Raw genomic sequence first — 20,001 nt, 5'->3', positions numbered from 1 at the left:
CATTCTGGAGGCACTGTGCAAAGAAACATGAATAGCATGAAAAAAAATGATGAGGGAGAAAAATTAAGTACAGTTTTTATAACCAAGAGAAATTGGACAAACTATATTTGCAGCAGCTAATGGTAAATAAACCAAAATATTGCAAGATTTGATATTACCTCTTGAAAGATCATCACAAAACATTTGTCAGTTTATAGATTGCTTAAAATGACCAATATTGTTACTAGAAGAAAGACCATCTTCATGTGTAGAATGGGAAGATCAATAAAATGAACAATATCATGTGAGATGGCAGGGGGAAAATGCAAAACTAATGTGGACAAATCAGAAGAAGGAAGCTAAGTACAGCAAAGACTCTAATGTGTTTCCCATCCGGTTCGTTCTCTGCTCACTGACTAGTCACAGGTGGTTTAGACTCAGCCTCATCCACCTGCATCGAAGCCAGTCAGTCTCTCTCTTCCACACGCCAGCCCATGTCTGTGACGTTTTCTCATGCAGGAAGCGTCAGGAAATCAAATTTTATAATATTTAATCTGTTTCAGATCAATCTACTTAGCCAAAGGATAATAAAAATCCGCTGAGAGATTGTTGGTTGGATTAAGCTCATTATATTACTTATTGTTCATAATGCTGCATATTTTGACACACGTATTATCAGCTTTACTATGTAGATAAAAGCACCGAAGGTTCTAAAGTTTGGATAACTGGTTCAAATAGTCAGTAAGCAATTGAAGTAAGAAAATGCTTTCTTCTAGTTTCCTGCTTCCTTTGGGGCTTTAAATGTTTAATAACCCTGAGGAAATGAGAGATTCTAGCACTTCGTCTTAAAGGACATGATAATCCAGTGGTTTAGAGCTTGTCTAAACCAGCGTAATGTCCAGTGTTGACCAAGCTGTGCTTCAGAGCTAGCCTGCACTGACCCACCTCAGGACACAGCTGGTCACCTCTAACCTTCTCCTGTGCACACATGTGGACAACCCTTAGAGAGGGATACCAGTTAATTGACATCTTCAACTGTTTAGTTCATCCCTTTTTGTATACTAGTTCTACTACATAGTTATAATTTTGGTGAAGTGCCAACCATAATTTTTTATGGCCAATTAGGTATTTATTTATTTATTTATTTATTTTAGAAGGAATGAGAGAGAGAGAGAGAGTGAGAATGGTGGAGCGGCAGAAAGAGAGGGAGGTAAAGTCTCAGAGTCCAGCTACGTGCTGAACCCTGGAAGGGAGCTTGATCTTAAGACCCGGAAATCACCACCAAAGCTGAAACCAAGAGCTGGATGCTTAACCACCCTTATGTTGGTTATGCTTAACCAACCAAATGTTTCTGTGTGGGTTGATCCAGGTTCCCATTAGGAAGAGAATACTGTTTGCCACTTTCTTGTGCTTCTATCTGGGGATGTTGTTGAGTATCTTTCTGATTATTACTAGGTCAAGGACATCTGGACACTCAGGAAACCAATATACTTCTTTTTCCACCTATCCAAATCTGACAATTGCTTCTATACTTCCTTAAACCCTAGAATAACTGTGGATGCCCTTTTGAAGAAGACCACTATTGCTTTCAGTGAGTGCATGAGACAAGGCTTTTCTTTCCATTTATTTGGCTGCCTGGGGATCTTCGTCCTTGTCCTCATGGCTGCTGACCACTATGTGGCCATCTGTGAGCCCCTGCATTATACAACCATCACGAGGTGATGGGTTTGTGCTATGCTGCTGACTATGGCCTGGGTGGAGTCCTCTGTGCATCCTTCAGCTCAGATGTTTCTGGCCTTCAGTTTACCCTTCTGTGGTCCCCATGACTGATCAAGTTTTTGTGACTTTGCAGCCCTTGTGGAAACTTACCTGAGCAAACAACTAAGTGATCAACCTACTCCTGGTGTCTAAATTGGGGCTATTCACCCACTGAGTTTTGTCCTGCTCATGTACTCCTATGTTATCATCTTGCTTTCACTAAATACCACATTGCTAAAGGGAGCAGAAATACCCTCTCCCAAATTCTTGTGGTCATCCTGTATATTTATATACAGACATCCTGCAACCACCTTCCCCATCGATAAGATGATAGCTGTGTTTTATATACTTGGAACAGCTGCTCAACCCTCTGACTGACACTCTGAGTGCAGAAGGGAAAGCTACCATAGGAAATTATGGAGCAAGAAGTGGATTTCAGATGACCAAAGAAAGAAAGTTTCAAATCTTTCCTCAGCGTTTGGATTTACCTAGAAGTCCATAAAGAATATGATCTTAATGTGGTAGTGCTAGTATAATCCTGTCTTTGGACATAAGCACTACTTCCTTCAGGAAAATATCAATATGGACACACACATTGGTTGGGGTATATTCACTTTTATGTGGAGGAATACACAGCATAAGTTACGAACAGGTACGTAAGGTCTATAGCCTTAGATGTGCTTCACCATTTTGTCTCTACCTGTCTTGCCTGCCCTAAAGTTTGTGGTTTTGATCTGGAACTTGCCCTGTCCCTCTTCATATGGACTCCTGGTGTTCTCTGCTGCTCTGTACCACCCTGAATGTTTGCATCCACAGACTGGAGGTTTTTCCCCTTCCAGTTTCTGTAATTAGACACCTCCGTGACATCATAGCTGACCATGAACCTTCAATGTAGTTGTTCTTCCTGACTTGGTAGAAAGTATCAGTTTCAAATAATTATAGGAGTTTCATGTTGTGAAGGACACTATGTAATCCAATAATACCCATTCCAATTCTTGGGGTTATATTCTGAAATCCCTTCTTTTAAAGATTTATTTATTTACTTTAGAGAGAGAAAGAGCGAGAGAGAGAGAGAGAGAGAAGGACATCTCATGAGTGAGGGGAAAGGGTAAAGGGAGAATCTCAAGTGGACTCCCCTGATTATGGAGCCTAAGTTCCCTAAGATCATGACCTGAGCTAAAATCAAGTGTCATTCAACTGAATGAGCCACCCAGGTGCTCCTATATTCTGAAATCATGTGATATATTTACCTACATCCTTCTAGAACAGTAACACATCTTGGTGAGAAAAACTCATATTCTTTGATATTAAGAAGACTTCAGTGGTTGGATTTAATGCCTATTTGAATTCTTTGGTAAAATCGAATCTATGCTTTTATATTGATTCCTTCTAATTTGGGGAGTGTTAGGTTTCTCTTGAATCATACCAATTATAATGATATGTTTATAACATTGATTATCATAGATGACCCAGTTTAAGGATGATTATATTTATGTGGATTATATTTCTATTATGTAGAGTGCAAGCAGTAGGTAACAGTGAATTTTAAAATATTACTGACTAAATCAATAAAGGAGATAATCCCAAAGAGAATTTTTAGGCTTTGAAGCAGAAATATTTATATCACAGATATGAATTATGAATTCCTTTTCTGGATAAGAAAAAATTGGATGTAAAAAAATCACTAGTTGGTAAAGTCTCAGGGATAAAGGAGAAGGGGTGATAGATGGAACACGTGGCAATTTTAGGGAAGGGAAACTATTCTGTATGATAGTGTAGTGGTGGATATATGACAGAATGCATATGTCAAAATCCATAAAACTTGGCAACACCAAGAGTAAATCCTAATGCAAGTTACAGACTTCAGGAATACTGTACCCATATTGGTTCAGTAGTGGTAAAAAATGTACAACCCCACTGCACGATGTCAGAAAACATAAATTGTGAGGCACAGAGCGTATATACGGGACTTTGCTGTTCGTTTTGAGTAATGTTTCTGCAAATCTTAATTTTCTTTAAAGCATGTATTTTAAAAAATTCATGAAAATATGTCATTATGCCAGTATAGCCCTTACAATATTTTATTTGAAATTTATAAAACTTTATTATGTAAGTACATCGTTTAAACCACATGTTTATGGCCTGAAATCCTTTATAATTATGTTGGTATGCTATACTAATCTCATTAATGAGAATAAAATATTATATTTTCTGGTGTACCTTTTTTTTTTACAGCTGTTAGCCCTCATGAAGAATTTGTAGCCAAATGCATTAGCTCCATTTCATAGGATAGTCTTTAATAATTTTAAGTTGATATGCTTTTCTCTTTTTCTTTTCCAGTTATATTTTCTTTTTTTTTATAAAGATTTTATTTATTTGTTTGACAGACAGAGGTCACAAGTAGAGAGAGAGGCAGGCAGAGTGGGTGAGGAAGCAGACTCCCCGTCAAGCAGAAAGCCCAATGCGGGGCTCAATCTCAGGACCCTGGGATCATGACATGAGCTGAAGGCAGAAGCTTTAACCCACTGAGCCACCCAGGTGCCCCTTATATTTTCGTTCTTATAACATGCAACCCTCATCAAAGTTTTAATACCAATAAATACAGAAATGGAAATATTTTGGAAAAAGCTTAAGTCTTAATAACAAATATGCATGGGTTTTCCTATTAAAAAATCTAGATGGGTCCTAGATTCTGACATGGAGTAATTCCATAATCTACGTCTTCAAATCCTCAGGCAGGATTTTGTGCAATAAAAATGAGAAAGTCTGGCATCCAAAAAGTTCTTGTCACAAGAAAATAATATGCAATTATGAGTGGTGATGGATCTTAGCAACACTTACTGCAGTGACTATTTCTCAATACATTATGTTAAAGAAACTAATCTCATACATCATTTATATCTCAATTAAAAAAAAAGACGGTGTTCTCAACTGATTAAACATGAAAGCCACAGTAAGAAGTCTGAAGTCATTTCTGTGAAAGTTGTTGATTTTATAGAATGCTAAAGTCTCACTAACTTGGAATGCATGTCTAGATTTGTGGCAGAAAACGTCATTAACCTAGGTCAATATTGTGTGCAAATAATAATTTTGATCATTAATAGTGTTCTGAAAGAGAAATTTAAGACAGCATGATAATGAAAACAAATGATATCCACTATTAAAAAGAGGCCTTTAAAACGAATTTGTTGTGTAAATATCTGAACTTCTACTTCATTTTCAGAGACAGCTTTCTTTGATCCTACTAAGTAATGAAACAGGTAGAACATGCCTAGGAGAAAAGGTTTACTCTCACAACAGTTTTGCTTCTTTGTGTATAACTGCTGAGACAATCTGCCCACTCCCTCTCTGCTCTAACAGTTCTGGTGAGTTTCACCGTCCTCATTATTTTTTTCTGCTCTTTATACCTGTTTGGATGGTGCCCCCAGACTGACTGCAGCTCTTGCATTTTACTTACATATTCTAAAACACTTTCCATGCTTCTACCATCTTCCTTTAAATAAAATCTTGCTACCTAACATGTTCTCTCTATAGTGGCATTTGCTGTGTTTCTTAAGCAACCTTTCTTTGAATCCTATCAAGCATGCAAAAAGGCCTTTCCTACATTTTTTTCCCGTGGAAAATCCTTTTCAGATGTCTCTTTCCTTCCACTTACAAGCTTTGATATATCTGTCATGACATAGTGTATATTTTTAATCAATAAACTTTATTTTTTAAAGCACCTTTAGGTTCACAACAAAACTGAGCAGAAAGTACAAAGATTTCCCATAATACACCTGTCCCCACAAACAGACAGCCTCTCCCACCAGAGTAATACATCCATTTCCATCAAAGGAACCTACACTCTCGTGTCATTATCTCCCCAAATATTCTTTTCATTAGGCTTCACACTTGATGTAGTACATTTTATGGGTTTCAATATACATAAAGATGTGTATCCACAACTGTACTAACATACAGATGTGCTTCTTGCTCTAAAAATCCTCTGAGCTCTGTCTGTTCACTCTACCCTCCACACTGACCTTTGGCAAACACTGATGTTGTCGATGTCTCCATCGTTTTGCCTTTTCCAGGATTCGTATAGTTGCAATCACATAATAGGTAGCCTTTTCAGATTGGCTTCTTACACTTAGTCATACACATTTAAGTTTCCTATGTATCATGTCATGCTTGATAGTTCATTTCGTTTTAGCTCCGAATAACATTCCATTGACCAGAAAATCACAATTTATTTATCTGTTCTCCAATGGAGACCTCTTGGTTGCTTCTAACGTTTGACAGTTATAAATAAAACAGCTATAAACATCCATATGTAACCAAAATATGCTTGGAAAATGACATATGGCTTGCTTTTGGTGTTAGACCATGTCTTAATCTGTCTTTTGCTGGGCTTTTGTTCCCACGTACTTATCAATTTTTACTTTATCAATTTTATTTTTCAGTCCCTTAAGATTTGTGGAAAATGTTTTATATTCTGTTAAATAGGTGGAAAAAGAAGCAATTATGATTTTAGCATCCTCAATTCTTGGTTTAGTCTCTCTTGACTCTTAGTCTCTCTATTTTTAATATGAATTCAGGAGAATTAATCACCAGGAGCCACTTTAAGAGAGGTTTGAAAGAAAGAAAAAAGAAAGAAAGATAGGAAGAAAGAAAGAAAATTAAGCTGGTTCTATACAGATTTTTTTTATTGCAGAGCTGATTTCTGAATGCCACTACTGGAACTACAAGTGAATGTTCTATCATAAAGGTGCTCATGATGATTGGTGTTACTTATGCAAGTAAGGAATTGTTGAACACTAATCAAAAACTAATTGTTGCACTGTATGCTGGCTAATGGAACATGATGATAAAATATAAGTAAGAAAAATAAAGTCATGATTTTAATTTTAGATTTAAACTTCATCACTAGTGCAGAACGTGTATCACTATGTGGACTGGCATATAAGTCCAGGATGTTTAATAGAATTGTCATTAAAATTGTTTTGCCTTGATAATTCACTGATCAAATAGTGTTGCCTTGTTTGCTTTGGGACCAGAGAGTTTGGGTTTTTTGGTTTGTTTGTTTGTTTCCTGCAAATGACCCTATCCACACCTCCTGAACACTCCATAAAATTAAGTCTTCAATTAATTCTGGTATGGGGGAATTAGAATTCATTTAGCTATTGCGTTAACTTTCTTTCTAGTACCACTTTCTCTCATGCATTCCATTCATGAGAGTGATGGGATATAAAGACCATGAAATATTTCTCGCTTAGTCACATGAAGCCCATTTTTATATAAACGTGTTTAGTTATATGTTTCTTCATTATTCTTATTATTTGAAAATAATGTTTGACACCAAACTTTACTCATGGCACTTTTCATCTCTGTATTTCTCAGAGTATAGATTAAGGGATTGAACATAGGAGCAAAGATGGTATAAAATAGAGCAAATATTTTGTCCTCAGGGAAAGTGGTTGGAGGTCGAAGGTAGACAAAGATTGAAGGCCCAAAAAATAAGCTGACCACAGTGATATGAGACCCACAGGTGGAGAGGGCTTTGCGTCTTCCCTCAGCTGAGTGATGTCTTAGACTAAATAAAATAATGACATAAGAAACAAACAAGACAACAAAGGTAACTAAGGCGACCGTACCTGAATTGGCAACCACAAGGATCCCAGTGATGTAAGTATCAGTGCAGGCAACTTTCAGCAGAGGGAAGATATTACAAAAGTAGTGATTGATTTCATTAGGACCACAAAAGGGCAATTGGATTGCCATCAATAATTGAGGAAAAGAATGGAGAGCCCCACCAGCCCACGCAGCCAAGACTAGGAGATGGCACCTTGTCCTGTCCATGATAATCACATAGTGGAGAGGTTCGCAGATGGCAATGTAGCGTTCAAAGGCCATGACTGTGAGGATAAAGACCTCAATACTCCCAAAGAAGTGCACAGCAAAAACCTGTAACATGCAATTACCATAAGAGATGGTTTTTGTCCTCCGTAGTAGGTCACCAATGAATTTGGGTGTGACGGTAGAGGTGTAGCAGATGTCCACAGAGGATAAGTGGCTGAGGAAGTAGTACATGGGTTGGTGAAAAAGAGGGCTGCATCGAATGGAGACAAGGATCAGAAGGTTTCCTGCCAACAGGGCAACATAACAGAATAAGAAGAGCACACAGCAAAATATTTGCATGTTCTGGTCATACAAAAGTCCTAGAAGTATGAATTCTGAGATGTTTCTCTGCTTCTCCATATACTTGAGTTTGCTCTATGTTACACACAAATGAGTTATGTATCTGAAGGAAATAAACAGAAATTTGGTAAAAACTTAACATTATGAACACAATGATATAAAATCTACGAAAAGTAGATTGTCATGAATATCACATTAGTGTAATCATTCTGGATTTCTTACATCAAGCTGTTTTATTTTATTGTTTTAATTCTATAGAAGCATTGGGGAATAATTTTATAGTGGGAATAATGGGAAAGATCATGTATGTTACTCAGTTTTACTGGTAATGATTTTTAAATATTTAAATGATGTTTTAGAAATTAAAAACCATTCATTATTGTTAATTATATTATTTAGGTAAAAAAAGAGGATTTTAAAAAATTGTCCCAATTCAAAAAACGTTTTGCTGCCTAAAACTTAAATCTGTGTGGCTAATACATGAGGTCAGCATTCCTATTTTCGACATTTTCTGATCAAATTGTGTGGATTATCTGGCAGTGAATCCTCAGGAAATGGAAATATATAAGCTTGAACAGTGAAACGTTAATTTGTATATAGCACCCTCTTTTTATGCTATGTGACCAAAGATTGCGAATGGATCACGCTAAACCAATGAATTCATTGTTTATAAAAAAGCAAAGAACGGTGGAAAAGTATATGGAAAATAATGATCAGCTACAGAGTATTCAGCAGTTAATCTTAGCTAAAGACTATTGAAAAGCTTTAGGGAGGTTGAGTTCATTGACCTATTCCTACTCATTGCAAGTGATGCTGAAACTTTGTTAATAAGGTAGAAATAACGTTAATTTTCAGATACAGTTATTGACCTAAAACAATTTGGTTTTAAAAGAATTCTTATACAAGAAAACTGCAAACAAGTTAAAAACAGAATTCACTTGACTAATCCAAATCTTTGATTTTAAAAAGAGGAAACTCAGATCAAGAGATCTAAGCATTTTTTCAAGATGGGGAAATTATACACTGTGAATGATGAGACACAAAAATCCTGATTTCCCCTTCAATTTTGAATGAATTTCATGGAAGAGAGCTGAGAAGGATGATGATGAGTGTCATGAAGAAAACATGAAAAGTCTATTCTGAGCCCTATTCTGAGTAGAAAAGTACATGCAAGATAAGATGATGGATGGACACCCATTCTGTCTTCCTGAATATTTATGGAAATAAAGATATATGGACTATTTAACATTAATGTTGTCTGGAATTTTCTCATCCTAAAACATTTTAAATAATTTTCCTTCAGTTTTACCAACATGTAAATAGCTTAAATCAAGATTCTTCCTTGTTTCTAGACCATCATTAGCATTGAATCCACAATAGTGCTACTTACCCATCTCACCCTGTAACCTGAGGGGTCATTACACATGATCGCTGCAGAGAGCAGATGTAAACGGGAAAAAGAGGAGAATTCCTGTCATAGAAATAACATTTTGATGGGCGAGATAGTATGCACCCCTCTTAGGTAGAAACTGCAGTCACAGTTGACACATAAAAAACATCAGGCAACCACTGAAGCAGTGGTTAGAAGAGCACAACACAGAAAGAGGGAGAAATATTGAGGTATCTTAAGGAAACCAACCAGTGCTGTCCTTGAGTGAATTCCTTCATCTCTCTAAACTTCATTTTATTCCTTTTACAATGAAGAGATCGTTACAAAATTCAGAATTTTAGTGAGGAATACATGAGGTAATATGAAATAGCCAGAGATGTGTGTGGTTCAAAATGGTCATTTTTTCTTTTATACTCTTTCCTTTCTGAGAGTTTCCTTTAGGACCACAGACTGTCATGCATGCACACACCCACAATCAATGGGGGAATAAAGGAAATAAGAAAGAACATTCATGACAGGGATTTAGCATATGTGATCATGGGAAACTCCAATTTAAAATCTGTTACTGAGGAGCGCCTGGGTGGCTCAGTGGGTTAAAGCCTCTGCCTTCAGCTCAGGTCATGATCTCAGGGTCCTAGGATCGAGCCCCGCATCAGGCTCTCTACTCAGCAGAGAGCCTGCTTCTCTCTCTCTCTCTCTCTCTCTGCCTACTTGTGATCTCTGTCTGTCAAATAAATAAATAAAATCTTTTTAAAAAATAAATAAATAAATAAAAATAAAATCTGTTACTGAAACTCTTTTAATGTCATCAATAATTGGTTATCTTAGCATGTTTTTTAACACTGATCACTAGTCTAATAATTTTTTCTCTAAAAAGGCACTCAAATGATTACTTGTTTTTGGCATTACTGAATAAAATTATGTGCATCTTTTGGATTATGCTTTTCATAAAAGAGTAGAAGCTTTATATAAAATTATATATATATATATACATATATATATATGTATATATATATATAATTCTCTTTATATATAATTCAAATTGGAATTTGGAAGCTAAAGACCACCCTGCTTAAGAATGTTTGTGGAGCATAATCAGTAACATGGAGGACATGGGGAGATGGAGAATTTGGAAGCTAAAGACCACCCTGCTTAAGAATGTTTGTGGAGCATAATCAGTAACATGGAGGACATGGGGAGATGGAGAGGAGAAGGGAGTTGAGGGAAATTGGAGGGGGAGATGAACCATAGAGACTATGGACTCTGAAAAACAATCCAAGGGTATTGAAGGAGCGGGGGTTGAAAGTTGGGTGAACCCGGTGGTGGGTATTATGGAGGGCATGTATTGCATGGAGCACTGGGTGTGGAGCATAAACAATGAATACTGGTACACTGAAAAGAAATTTAAAAAATTTAAAAATTTAAAAAAAGAATGTTTGGATCAACCAGGAAATCAAAGAAGAGCGTAAACAATTCATGAAAACCAATGAGAATGAAGACAGTTTGGTCCAAAACCTATGGGATATGACAAAGGTGTTCTAAGGGGAAAATACATAGCCATCCAAGCCTCATTCAAAATAATGGAAAAATCTTGAATACACCAGCTCTCTCCTCACCTTAAGCAACTGGAAAATCAACAATCAATTAAGCCACCCCACACACAAGAAGGGAAATAATCAAGATTAGATCAGAGGTCAATGAGATAGAAACTAGAGATACAGTAGAACACATCAATGAAACTAGAAGCTGGTTTTTTGAAAGAATCAAGAAGATCGATAAATCACTGGCTAAACAACGAAAAGAGAGGACCCAAATTAATAAAATTATGAATGGAAAGGGAGAGATCGTGACTAACACGAAGGAAATAGAACAATCATCAGAAATTATTATCTATAGTTATATGCCAATAAGTTAAGGAACCTAGAAGAAATGAATGCATTCCTGGAAAACCATAAACTTCCAAAACTGAAACAGGAAGAAATTGACAACCTGAATAGACTAATATCTAGTAACAAGATTGAAGCATTGATCAAAAATCTCCCAAAAAACAAGAGCCCACGACCTAGAAGCTCTTACATGTAAATAGAAGTTTCTACCACAATTTCAAACTTTAGTGTAACAGAATCATCATGCATCAGAAAGTAAAAACACTTAGTGTAACAGAATGTAGGATGCTCAGGTGAAACTAGTCTATTTAGGATTGCAGATGTTTTGAAATAGAAGAAAATTTTCATTATTGTACATATTCAAGCTTAAACTAGTCTGTTTCATAATAGTCATATAGAAGACTGCCTGTATTCAAGATCTGTGGTCACAGTGAAATTCAGTGCCAACATAAATATGGCTTATCTAACTCTACTATTTTCCTCTCCCCAAAGGGGAATTCTGTTTATAAATAATGTGCCATGAAGTCTAAAGTATGGTAAAACACTTCTATAATAATCAAATTTTCATATGCTGCAAGAGAAGTTATATGCTTTAGAAATTACATAGAATACGTATAAAGAACACACAAGCAGCCTAGCACATGTGTGGTGGGACCCTTCCCAAACCAAGGTGACAAGGGTAATTCACTAACCATAAGATCTGAGTGGCTATCTGGTTAGATTTGGGGCTGCATCAGGAAGCATTCCATCTGCACACACTCACTCTGCCAGTTTGTGTCTAGTACCAAAACCTGGAGTCAAATGCAGAGAGTTACAATCCCAGAATTCAAACACATCCGAATGAATTCTCTGCAAATATTTTGACAATCTCAACACATCCTAAGCCTTCTACAGGTTATAAGGTTAGTGTCCTTCCAATATTCACTAAGTCTTAGTGATGCAAGAAGTGGATCTTCATCCCTCAGGAAAGTAGCCTGGGAATTTCAAAAGTTGATTAAACTGCTTAATAATAGTTCAGAAGAAAAAGTAAGAAAAGTGATTTTATATTCCTACAAATGCTTACACAGTTTTGAGTTCCTAGGAAAGATCTATTTATTTTATGCCTATCATTGAACACAATTTGACTCAGAGGAACAGAATAAAACTTAATTGGTAATGATAGGAATTAATAGGTCTGTGAGATCTTTCTGTAATTATATTCCCAAAGGCATTTTTAACAGGTCATGGTCCAAGTGTTGCAAATCCACCAGCAACGGTAATGTGCTTGATGATCTTGGGTATAAACTTTCTACATTTGCCTATCTCAAAAAAAAAAAAAGTCTCTTTTTCCCTAAAGGTGAAAAGGCTATAGTGTGACTGCCATGTGCTCTTCCAGCTTTGGAACAGGAAGGAAATTGTAGCCTATAATAGTATCAGGTTTGGGTTCAGGAACTCTAAGACGAAGTAGTAGAAGGAACACTAAAAATGGCCACGTAGAGTCCTTTTTCCTTTCTTTCTTTTTCTTTTCTTTCTTTTTTTTTTTTTTTTTTGAAATTATCAAGATCTTTGGTGCACATGGTAGCTAGATAAATAAAATCAATGACTTTTAATACCATAATTGGAATGACCTTATTATTGATAAATGGGCTGTTGGAAAATGGGAGACAAGAAAAAAAAGGAATAAAGAACTCTTCCTCATTACGTGGGAGAGAGGAAAAGCAAAAATTATATGGGAAATCAGAAGAAGGAAGCAAAGTACAGCAAAGCTTTTTTTTAATTTTTTTTTATTTTTATCTTTTACATTTAAAAATACAATTTATTAAGGAACTTAAAAAATGTAATCTCTCTATTTGATTACTTAGAAACAATCATTTATGTATATCATACAAATGTGTCTGGTCAACATTTAATGTTTTTCAGAGAGGATGGTATATATTCTGCTTTTATTTGTGTCTCCATAATAAAAATGACAATGTAATGAAAGATATATTATTGTTTACAGTGGTTTACCCTCACACAGTACTTTCCAGTCTTCTTTTAAAATTTAAATTCAATTAGTCACGGTATAGTACGTCAGTAGTTCTCAATGTAATGTTCAATGATTCATTAGTTGAATATAACACCAGGTGCTCTTCACATCATGTGCCTTCTTAACGTGTTTCCCATCTTGTTTGTCCTCTGCTCACTGACTATTCACAGGTGGTTTAGACTCAGCCTCATCTGCCTGATGATAAGCTGACCACAGTGATATGAGACCCACAGGTGGAATGGGCTTTGTGTCTTCCCTCAGCTGAGTGATGTCATAGACTAAATATAACAACATAAACAAGGCAATAAAGGTAACTAAGGTGACCATACCTGAATTGGCAACCACAAGGACACCAGTGATGTAAGTATCAGTGCACTCAACTCTCAGCAGAGGGAAGATATCACAAAAGTAGTGATTGATTTCATTAGGACCACAAAAGGGCAATTGGATTGCCATCAATAATTGAGGAAAAGAATGGAGAGCCCCACCAGCCCAAGCAGCCAAGACTAGGAGATGGCACCTTGTCCTGTCCATGATAATCACATAGTGGAGAGGCAACGTAGCAATCAAAGGCCATGACTATGAGAATAAAGACCTTGATACTCCCAAGGAAGTGCATGGCAAATACTTGTAACATGTAATTACCATAAGAGATGGACTTTGTCTCCCCTAGTAGGTCACCAATGAATTTGGGTGTGACAGTAGAGGTATAGCAGATATCCATAGAGGATAAGTGGCTGAGGAAGTAGTACATGGGTTGGTTCAAAAGAGGGCTGCATTGAATGGAGACAAGGATCAGTTTTCCTGCCAACAGTTCAACGTAACAGAAGAAGAGGGGACGTAATATTGACAGGCATTGAATTGTATCAATGTAATGGAAAGTTAGCAAAACTTGAAAAGAGAGATACACCTATTCAATTAACATACCTATAGATTAAAATTTAATTTATATATATAAACTTATTTTAATTAAAATTTAATTTATATATAGATATGTTTATATATACATATATATACATATATGTATGTGTGTGTGTGTGTGTGTGTGTGTGTGTATATATATATATATATATATATATATATAAGCTTTTTAAATTTGAAAGTCATGTTTGTTTAGAATATGTTGTTTGGATTTTTACTTACCAGGTGATCATCTCATTAGAAAAATTTCATTATCTCTGAGTAAACTCTGAGTAAAAAGTGGCTCTGGTGTTTTCAATAGAGTCAAAATAAATGCTCAATTTTGTTACAAAAGATTAATGAATTTCACCATGAAAGCAGCCCATATAAGTCCTGGCTCTGGGACTTTCCTATTTCCCTTATAAAGAAAAGCTTTCTCTCTTGATTTTTGAAACTAAAAGGAAATAAAATCATCATTAGCATTTATGTTGAAATGTAAGGGCCTACTTAATCAGAGGGAGCCAGTTTGTTGTTAATCAGAAAACTTAGATTGACCCTGCCCCTCCCAGAGGAACTTGCTTGCAAATCCCAGATACAAGGGCGGGTCAGGCCAGGTAGAGACAGCCAATCAGTGGGGCACACCTATATCTACTAGGGTGAATTGTAATTCAATTGGCTGCCCATGTGTGACCTAACATGACTGTGCAGTTTTCTCTGTGTATTACAATCTCATTGGCCACCTGTGTATAGCTCGGCTAAACTACCTCTATAAAAGTTAGTTGGTGAGGCTGAGAAGGTTTTCCTCTTTGCAAGAGATGGCCCTGACCAGTCAGTTTGATTCTCGATGCTTCGTGGGAAATAAAGCTTTGCTTGACCTTCGCTTTGTATCAGTCTCTCTCCTTTGATTACGGACCCTAACAGAAAATGCTTTTGTTTGTTTTCTACCCAAAAGTTGTATATTCATTGGTTTTAGTGTTGGAAATATATACATGTGTTCTCTCTAATTTCCAGGGATCATTTAAAGTACATGACCTAGGAGAATATAACCCCAAACCTCCCTCTCACTCTTTCTATGGGATGAGACATTTCCCAAAAGAAAAGTTGGCCAATGTACAGCTAAACAAGACTTAGTTCCTTTCCAGTCTTAAAAAAGTAGCTATGCCATGGTTAATAACTTTTTATACTCTGAGGAGTTGGAGCACAAACTAAGAGTTCACTTCTCTTTATTACTGATAGGCGATAAATCATGTGCTTCCTGTTGAAACAGATTCTGAGGGACAGTATGGAACAATATCTCAGCAGAGGTTAAACTAGAAAATGCCAAAGACGCCTAAGGCCAGGTTGTGAAGTCTGCTTTAGCACAGAATAAATAAATTGAACAGTGGGTGGCAAACTTCTGTGTGCGACTTCATACCCCAATGGCCCTACTTCTTCCTCCAGCCCCCACATTGGCAACTGGTTTCACAGACTTAACTCTGAGAGCTGGTATAAATTTATACACTTCCTCCTACAAATACCACAGTGAGGATTTTGCTCAATAAAATGAAGAAAATGTTCCTCTAAAAGAAATAAGATGTGTTTGTAATCCAGGGAAACCAATTACAAAGAGAGATACAGTGGTAAACATGGTTAAAATAGCTAGAAAGGGGGCACATAACTTAGAGAAGGTTGAGTAGCACATGATAATACCATTGACCCTTGAATAGCATGGGCTTGAACTGTGAGTTGTGTTACATGTGGAATTTTCTCAGTAAATACAGTACAGTACTATATTTACTCTTCCTTATGAATTTCCTACTAACTAGTTTATTTTGTTATAAAAATACAGTATATAACACTTATATCTTGTACAACATTCAAAATATGTGTTAATCAACTGCTCATGTTATTGGTAGGGCTTCCAGTCAACAGTAGATGATTAGTAGTTAAGTTTGGGCCAGAGCTCAAAAAATTATACATGCTGCTAATCCCCACATTGTCCAAGGATCGACTGTAAATTATGAAAGGCACAACTGAGAGACTTTCTGACCTGAGTGAACAAAATGCACAAAGACTTGAGGCAGACTGAGAATGTCTGGAAATGATGCGTCAGTTATGATCAGGAACAGATAAGGACAGTATGCAGACTCATTTGGGAGAGAAGTGAGGAATTTGGTTGTTTCTAAGGCAACCATAGTCTAAATAACATTGGAAAACAAACTAAACCTGTCAGTAGTTTGACCATGGTCTTTCAGACTCCAGAACTGACAGAAAATATATTTTTTGCTGTTTAAGCCATCCTATCTATGGTATTATTTTATGGCAGCCTTAGTGAACTCATTTATACCCCATTTATCTAGGTAACTGATTAGATACAATGAAGAAATGGTTTACCAAACACACCACCAATCGAGAAATAGCACCCTGAAAAGCTTGAGTTATATTTTCAAGGATGTGTTGAGCAACAGATGGTTATATTTCTCCCATAGCCATCATGAAGAGTTATAGAACCCTATGGAATTGAAGGATGTATATGCAAGTGCCTCCTTTATTATTACACTAAAGTACTTTATAGTTCTGTTCCTGTACCAAAAGTTTCCAGCTCATCTGGCCTTTAGGTTTTAGTTATAGATGTTTGGTTTCATGAGGGACCACAACAATTATTTTATTGAACTGGAAATTGAAGTTGCCACCTAGACACCATTTGGAGTCTTCATGCCTTTACTAAACCAAAAGATAAAAAGGGGTTGGAGGAATTGGTATTGATGATGAGATGACATCTGTTTGTTTGACACAATGGAACATGAATGATCACTATTTGGAACCCAGCCCATCTCTTAAAATCTCTATAACTAATAATAAATGTTAATTTAAAAAAAGAAAAAAAAAAGAAAAAAAAAACAAGAAAAAATGGCAGGACCATTAAAGATTCAGAATGTCAAGAATAAAAATTTGGTACACATTAGTAGATAATGAACCCCAATAATAAAGGTTAACTTTAAATCAAAGGGAAGAGTGAGTAGGCAGTGCAAGGAAGAAATGTATAAATGTTAACGTAAATCTAATGACCAGTCATAGAAACAAGGACCCTTGTAGCAATGTAACAGTGTATTGAGTAATTTTAAAGCCTGTTCTTAATGTTACAGATCTTTCAGGAAGGATTATAACCTGAACTAGAAGAGAAAATTACACAAAATTAACTTTGTCCAAATGTTGAGAATATTATGTTTCATTTATGGAAGGGAGAGAGGGAGACTAGGCTCAAATATCATACAGAAAAGTGTTTATGAATGCTGAATAGCTCATGTACCTATTGCCCTCAGCTCAAAAACCTACTATATATGCTCTCCTCTGAGATGATGAAATCTACCTGTATTTCTAATCTACCAGGTAGTTTCCTATTGTTTCTACCAACAGGAGTCACACTGTAGTGATAATGGAGTCAAGAGGAGGAGAAAAAGGACTTCATTACATGTTCAAGATAAAGTATCAAATTAAGGAGTACTTGGGACTGGCATGTGAGGAGATTAGATCTGGTTCTAACCAGAATGAAATGAAAAAATAAGTGAAAATTATCCAATCATCAATAATATTATAATAACTTTGTGTGGTGACAGATGATAATTAGACTCATTGTGAGGATAATTTCAAAGTGTACAAAATATTGAATCACTGTGATGTATACCTGAAGTTGACAGGATGTCGTATGTCAATAATACTTCAATAAAAAATACAAAAAAATCTGTAAAAATAATAAATTTATCCAGTCAGTAGAGGTCTGAGGAAATGCTAAAGATTCTGAGCTCCAACCTGTGGTTGGCTTTTGCAATCATGATATACTCTGTGTATATCATTTCTTCTTACTTCTAAGGCTCAAGATAGTATCCTAAAATGAAATTCTAGAATGTTCTTAATACAAGTTACTTCCCTTCCCCAAACAAATGATGATACCACATTTTCTTCACAGCATTCTGTATCTCCATGTTTCTCAGTGTGTAGATCAGAGGGTTGAACATGGGGGCAATGATGGTGTAGAAAAGAGCAAACACTTTGTCTTCCAGAAAAGTTGAAGGGGGCTGAATGTAAATAAAGAGAACAGGCACAAAGAACAGAACCACAACTGTGACATGGGAAGTGCAGGTGGAAAGAGCTTTGGAGCGGCTCTCAGCAGGGTAAGCCCTAAGGGTGTATAATATCAGAAAACAGGATACCATCAAAATCACAAAGTCATCAGAGCAATCAGCCCTGAATTAACAACGACCAAGAGACCAATTCTGCCTGTGTCCGTGCAGGCCAGCTCCAGTAAAGGATACACATCACAGAAGTAGTGATCTATCTCATTGGGGCCACAGAAGGGTAGGAAGATGATGAGGAGGAACTGACTGGCAGAGTGGATTAAGGCCCCAGTACAGCAGGCTGTGATGATAGCATTACACCTCTCTCTGCTCATGATGATGGTGTAGTGTAGGGGTTTGCAGATGGCCACATAGTGGTCATCGGCCATCCCTGTGAGGATGAAGACCTCCATGCCTCCAAATAAATGTATGGTAAAAAGCTGTGTCATGCAGTTACTGTAGGAAATGGTCTTCCTTTCTGCCAGCAAATTAGCCATTAGTTTAGGTGTCACTGTTGAGGTGTAGAAAAGGTCAGAGAGTGAGAGGCAATTAAGGAAGAAATACATGGGTTGGTTCATTAGTGGACTGCCCATGATAGAAATTATTATGAGTAAGTTTCCCACCCAAATAGCAATGTAGCAAAATAAAAATAATACAAAGCAGAGGATTTCAACGTTCTTGTTTTGAGACAGTCCCGAGAGAATAAACACAGTGACGTTATTCTTATTTTCCATGATCCATGCTGTAAAAATGCTTAACAGTCTCCTGAAAAGACATATTGCACAAGTCAGTGTTGGACATGTGCATTAGAGAATATAGATGATGACCCTGACATCATGAAGTTCTACTTAGTGGATATGATATGATAGGATATAATTTTTTTCTGATTAGTCTCATGGAGATTTCCATAAGTCAATTTTTCAGGACATTTTGTTCAATCCTGACATTATGTTTTATAAATCAATTCAATCAGTAAATTTAAAAAAAAATGTTTAAAAATTATTATTAGTTGCCAAATGTTTTTCAATTCTAAAGGAATATACAACAAAGTCCTCAGAAAGGACATCTTTCTGGGTCCTTCCAAACACACATTTGTTAAAGAGGCAAGTATAAGTCATTAAAGTTGCTGTTAAATGATATAGAAGCAAATGTTAAGCTTGACAGTGGTCACTAGTGGACTATATACAAACAAAATAGTTTCAGGATGAGGTAGAAAATGAAACTAAACATTTATATGATACAAACATATTACAAAGTGGAAGATAAAAAGTCTCTGTAGGAGGCCTCTGAGTTGGTTGAATAATTTTTTGATGGCTTGTTCATCTTTACTTAGTGATTTAGGACAGTAAGATGCTGATCTTTTGTATCAAATATTTATTTTTATATAGGGTATCAATACAAATCCTATACTTAAATGAACCACAGAATAAAGAGAGAGTTAAAACTAAAATGATGAGGCACTTGGGTGCCTCAGTGGGTTAAGCCTCTGCCTTCAGCTCAGGTCATGGTCTCAGGGTCCTGGGATCTAATCCCCTGTTGGGCTCTCTTTCAGTGGGGAGCCTGCTTCTCTCTCCAGCCTACTTGTGCTCTCTTTCTCTCTGTCAGATCAAATCTTCACAAAAAAATAAAACCAAAAGGAAGAACTGAAGGCAGTTTACCTTTGTGGTTTTTCTCCTACTCAATGTAGCATAATTCGCAAGTCAATTTCTTCCCATAGGTCTGAGTTATAGTATGAATTTCTTTTCGATATTCATCCAAAGCATGTCTTTTGCCAAACCCTTGAAGAATATTGACACTTCATAATTCAAA

At 36.3% G+C, this 20,001-nt stretch overlaps 2 protein-coding genes and 1 pseudogene across 2 annotated transcripts; all 3 read right to left on the bottom strand.

Moving 5' to 3' along the window:
- Positions 1-7,023: 7,023 nt before the first annotated feature.
- On the bottom strand, positions 7,024-7,974 carry LOC111149898 (olfactory receptor 4P4-like). The gene has a single exon (XM_022507194.1). It carries the CDS (start codon positions 7,972-7,974, stop codon positions 7,024-7,026), a length of 951 nt encoding a protein of 316 aa, XP_022362902.1.
- Positions 7,975-13,385: 5,411 nt separating this feature from the next.
- Positions 13,386-13,952, bottom strand: LOC111149897 (annotated as a pseudogene).
- Positions 13,953-17,997: 4,045 nt separating this feature from the next.
- On the bottom strand, positions 17,998-18,926 carry LOC111149896 (olfactory receptor 4P4-like). Its single transcript, XM_022507192.1, is given in 2 exon segments — positions 17,998-18,305; positions 18,308-18,926. Coding segments are annotated over 2 exon segments (927 nt in total).
- Positions 18,927-20,001: the final 1,075 nt, after the last annotated feature.

This window comes from Enhydra lutris, unplaced genomic scaffold (genome assembly GCF_002288905.1).
Source record: "Enhydra lutris kenyoni isolate GAN:26980312 unplaced genomic scaffold, ASM228890v2 scaffoldscaffold22, whole genome shotgun sequence".
Classification (NCBI taxonomy): Eukaryota; Metazoa; Chordata; class Mammalia; order Carnivora; family Mustelidae; genus Enhydra; species Enhydra lutris.
The sequence above is the reverse complement of the archived record's forward strand: the minus strand, read 5'-3'. Positions and strand labels throughout refer to the sequence as shown.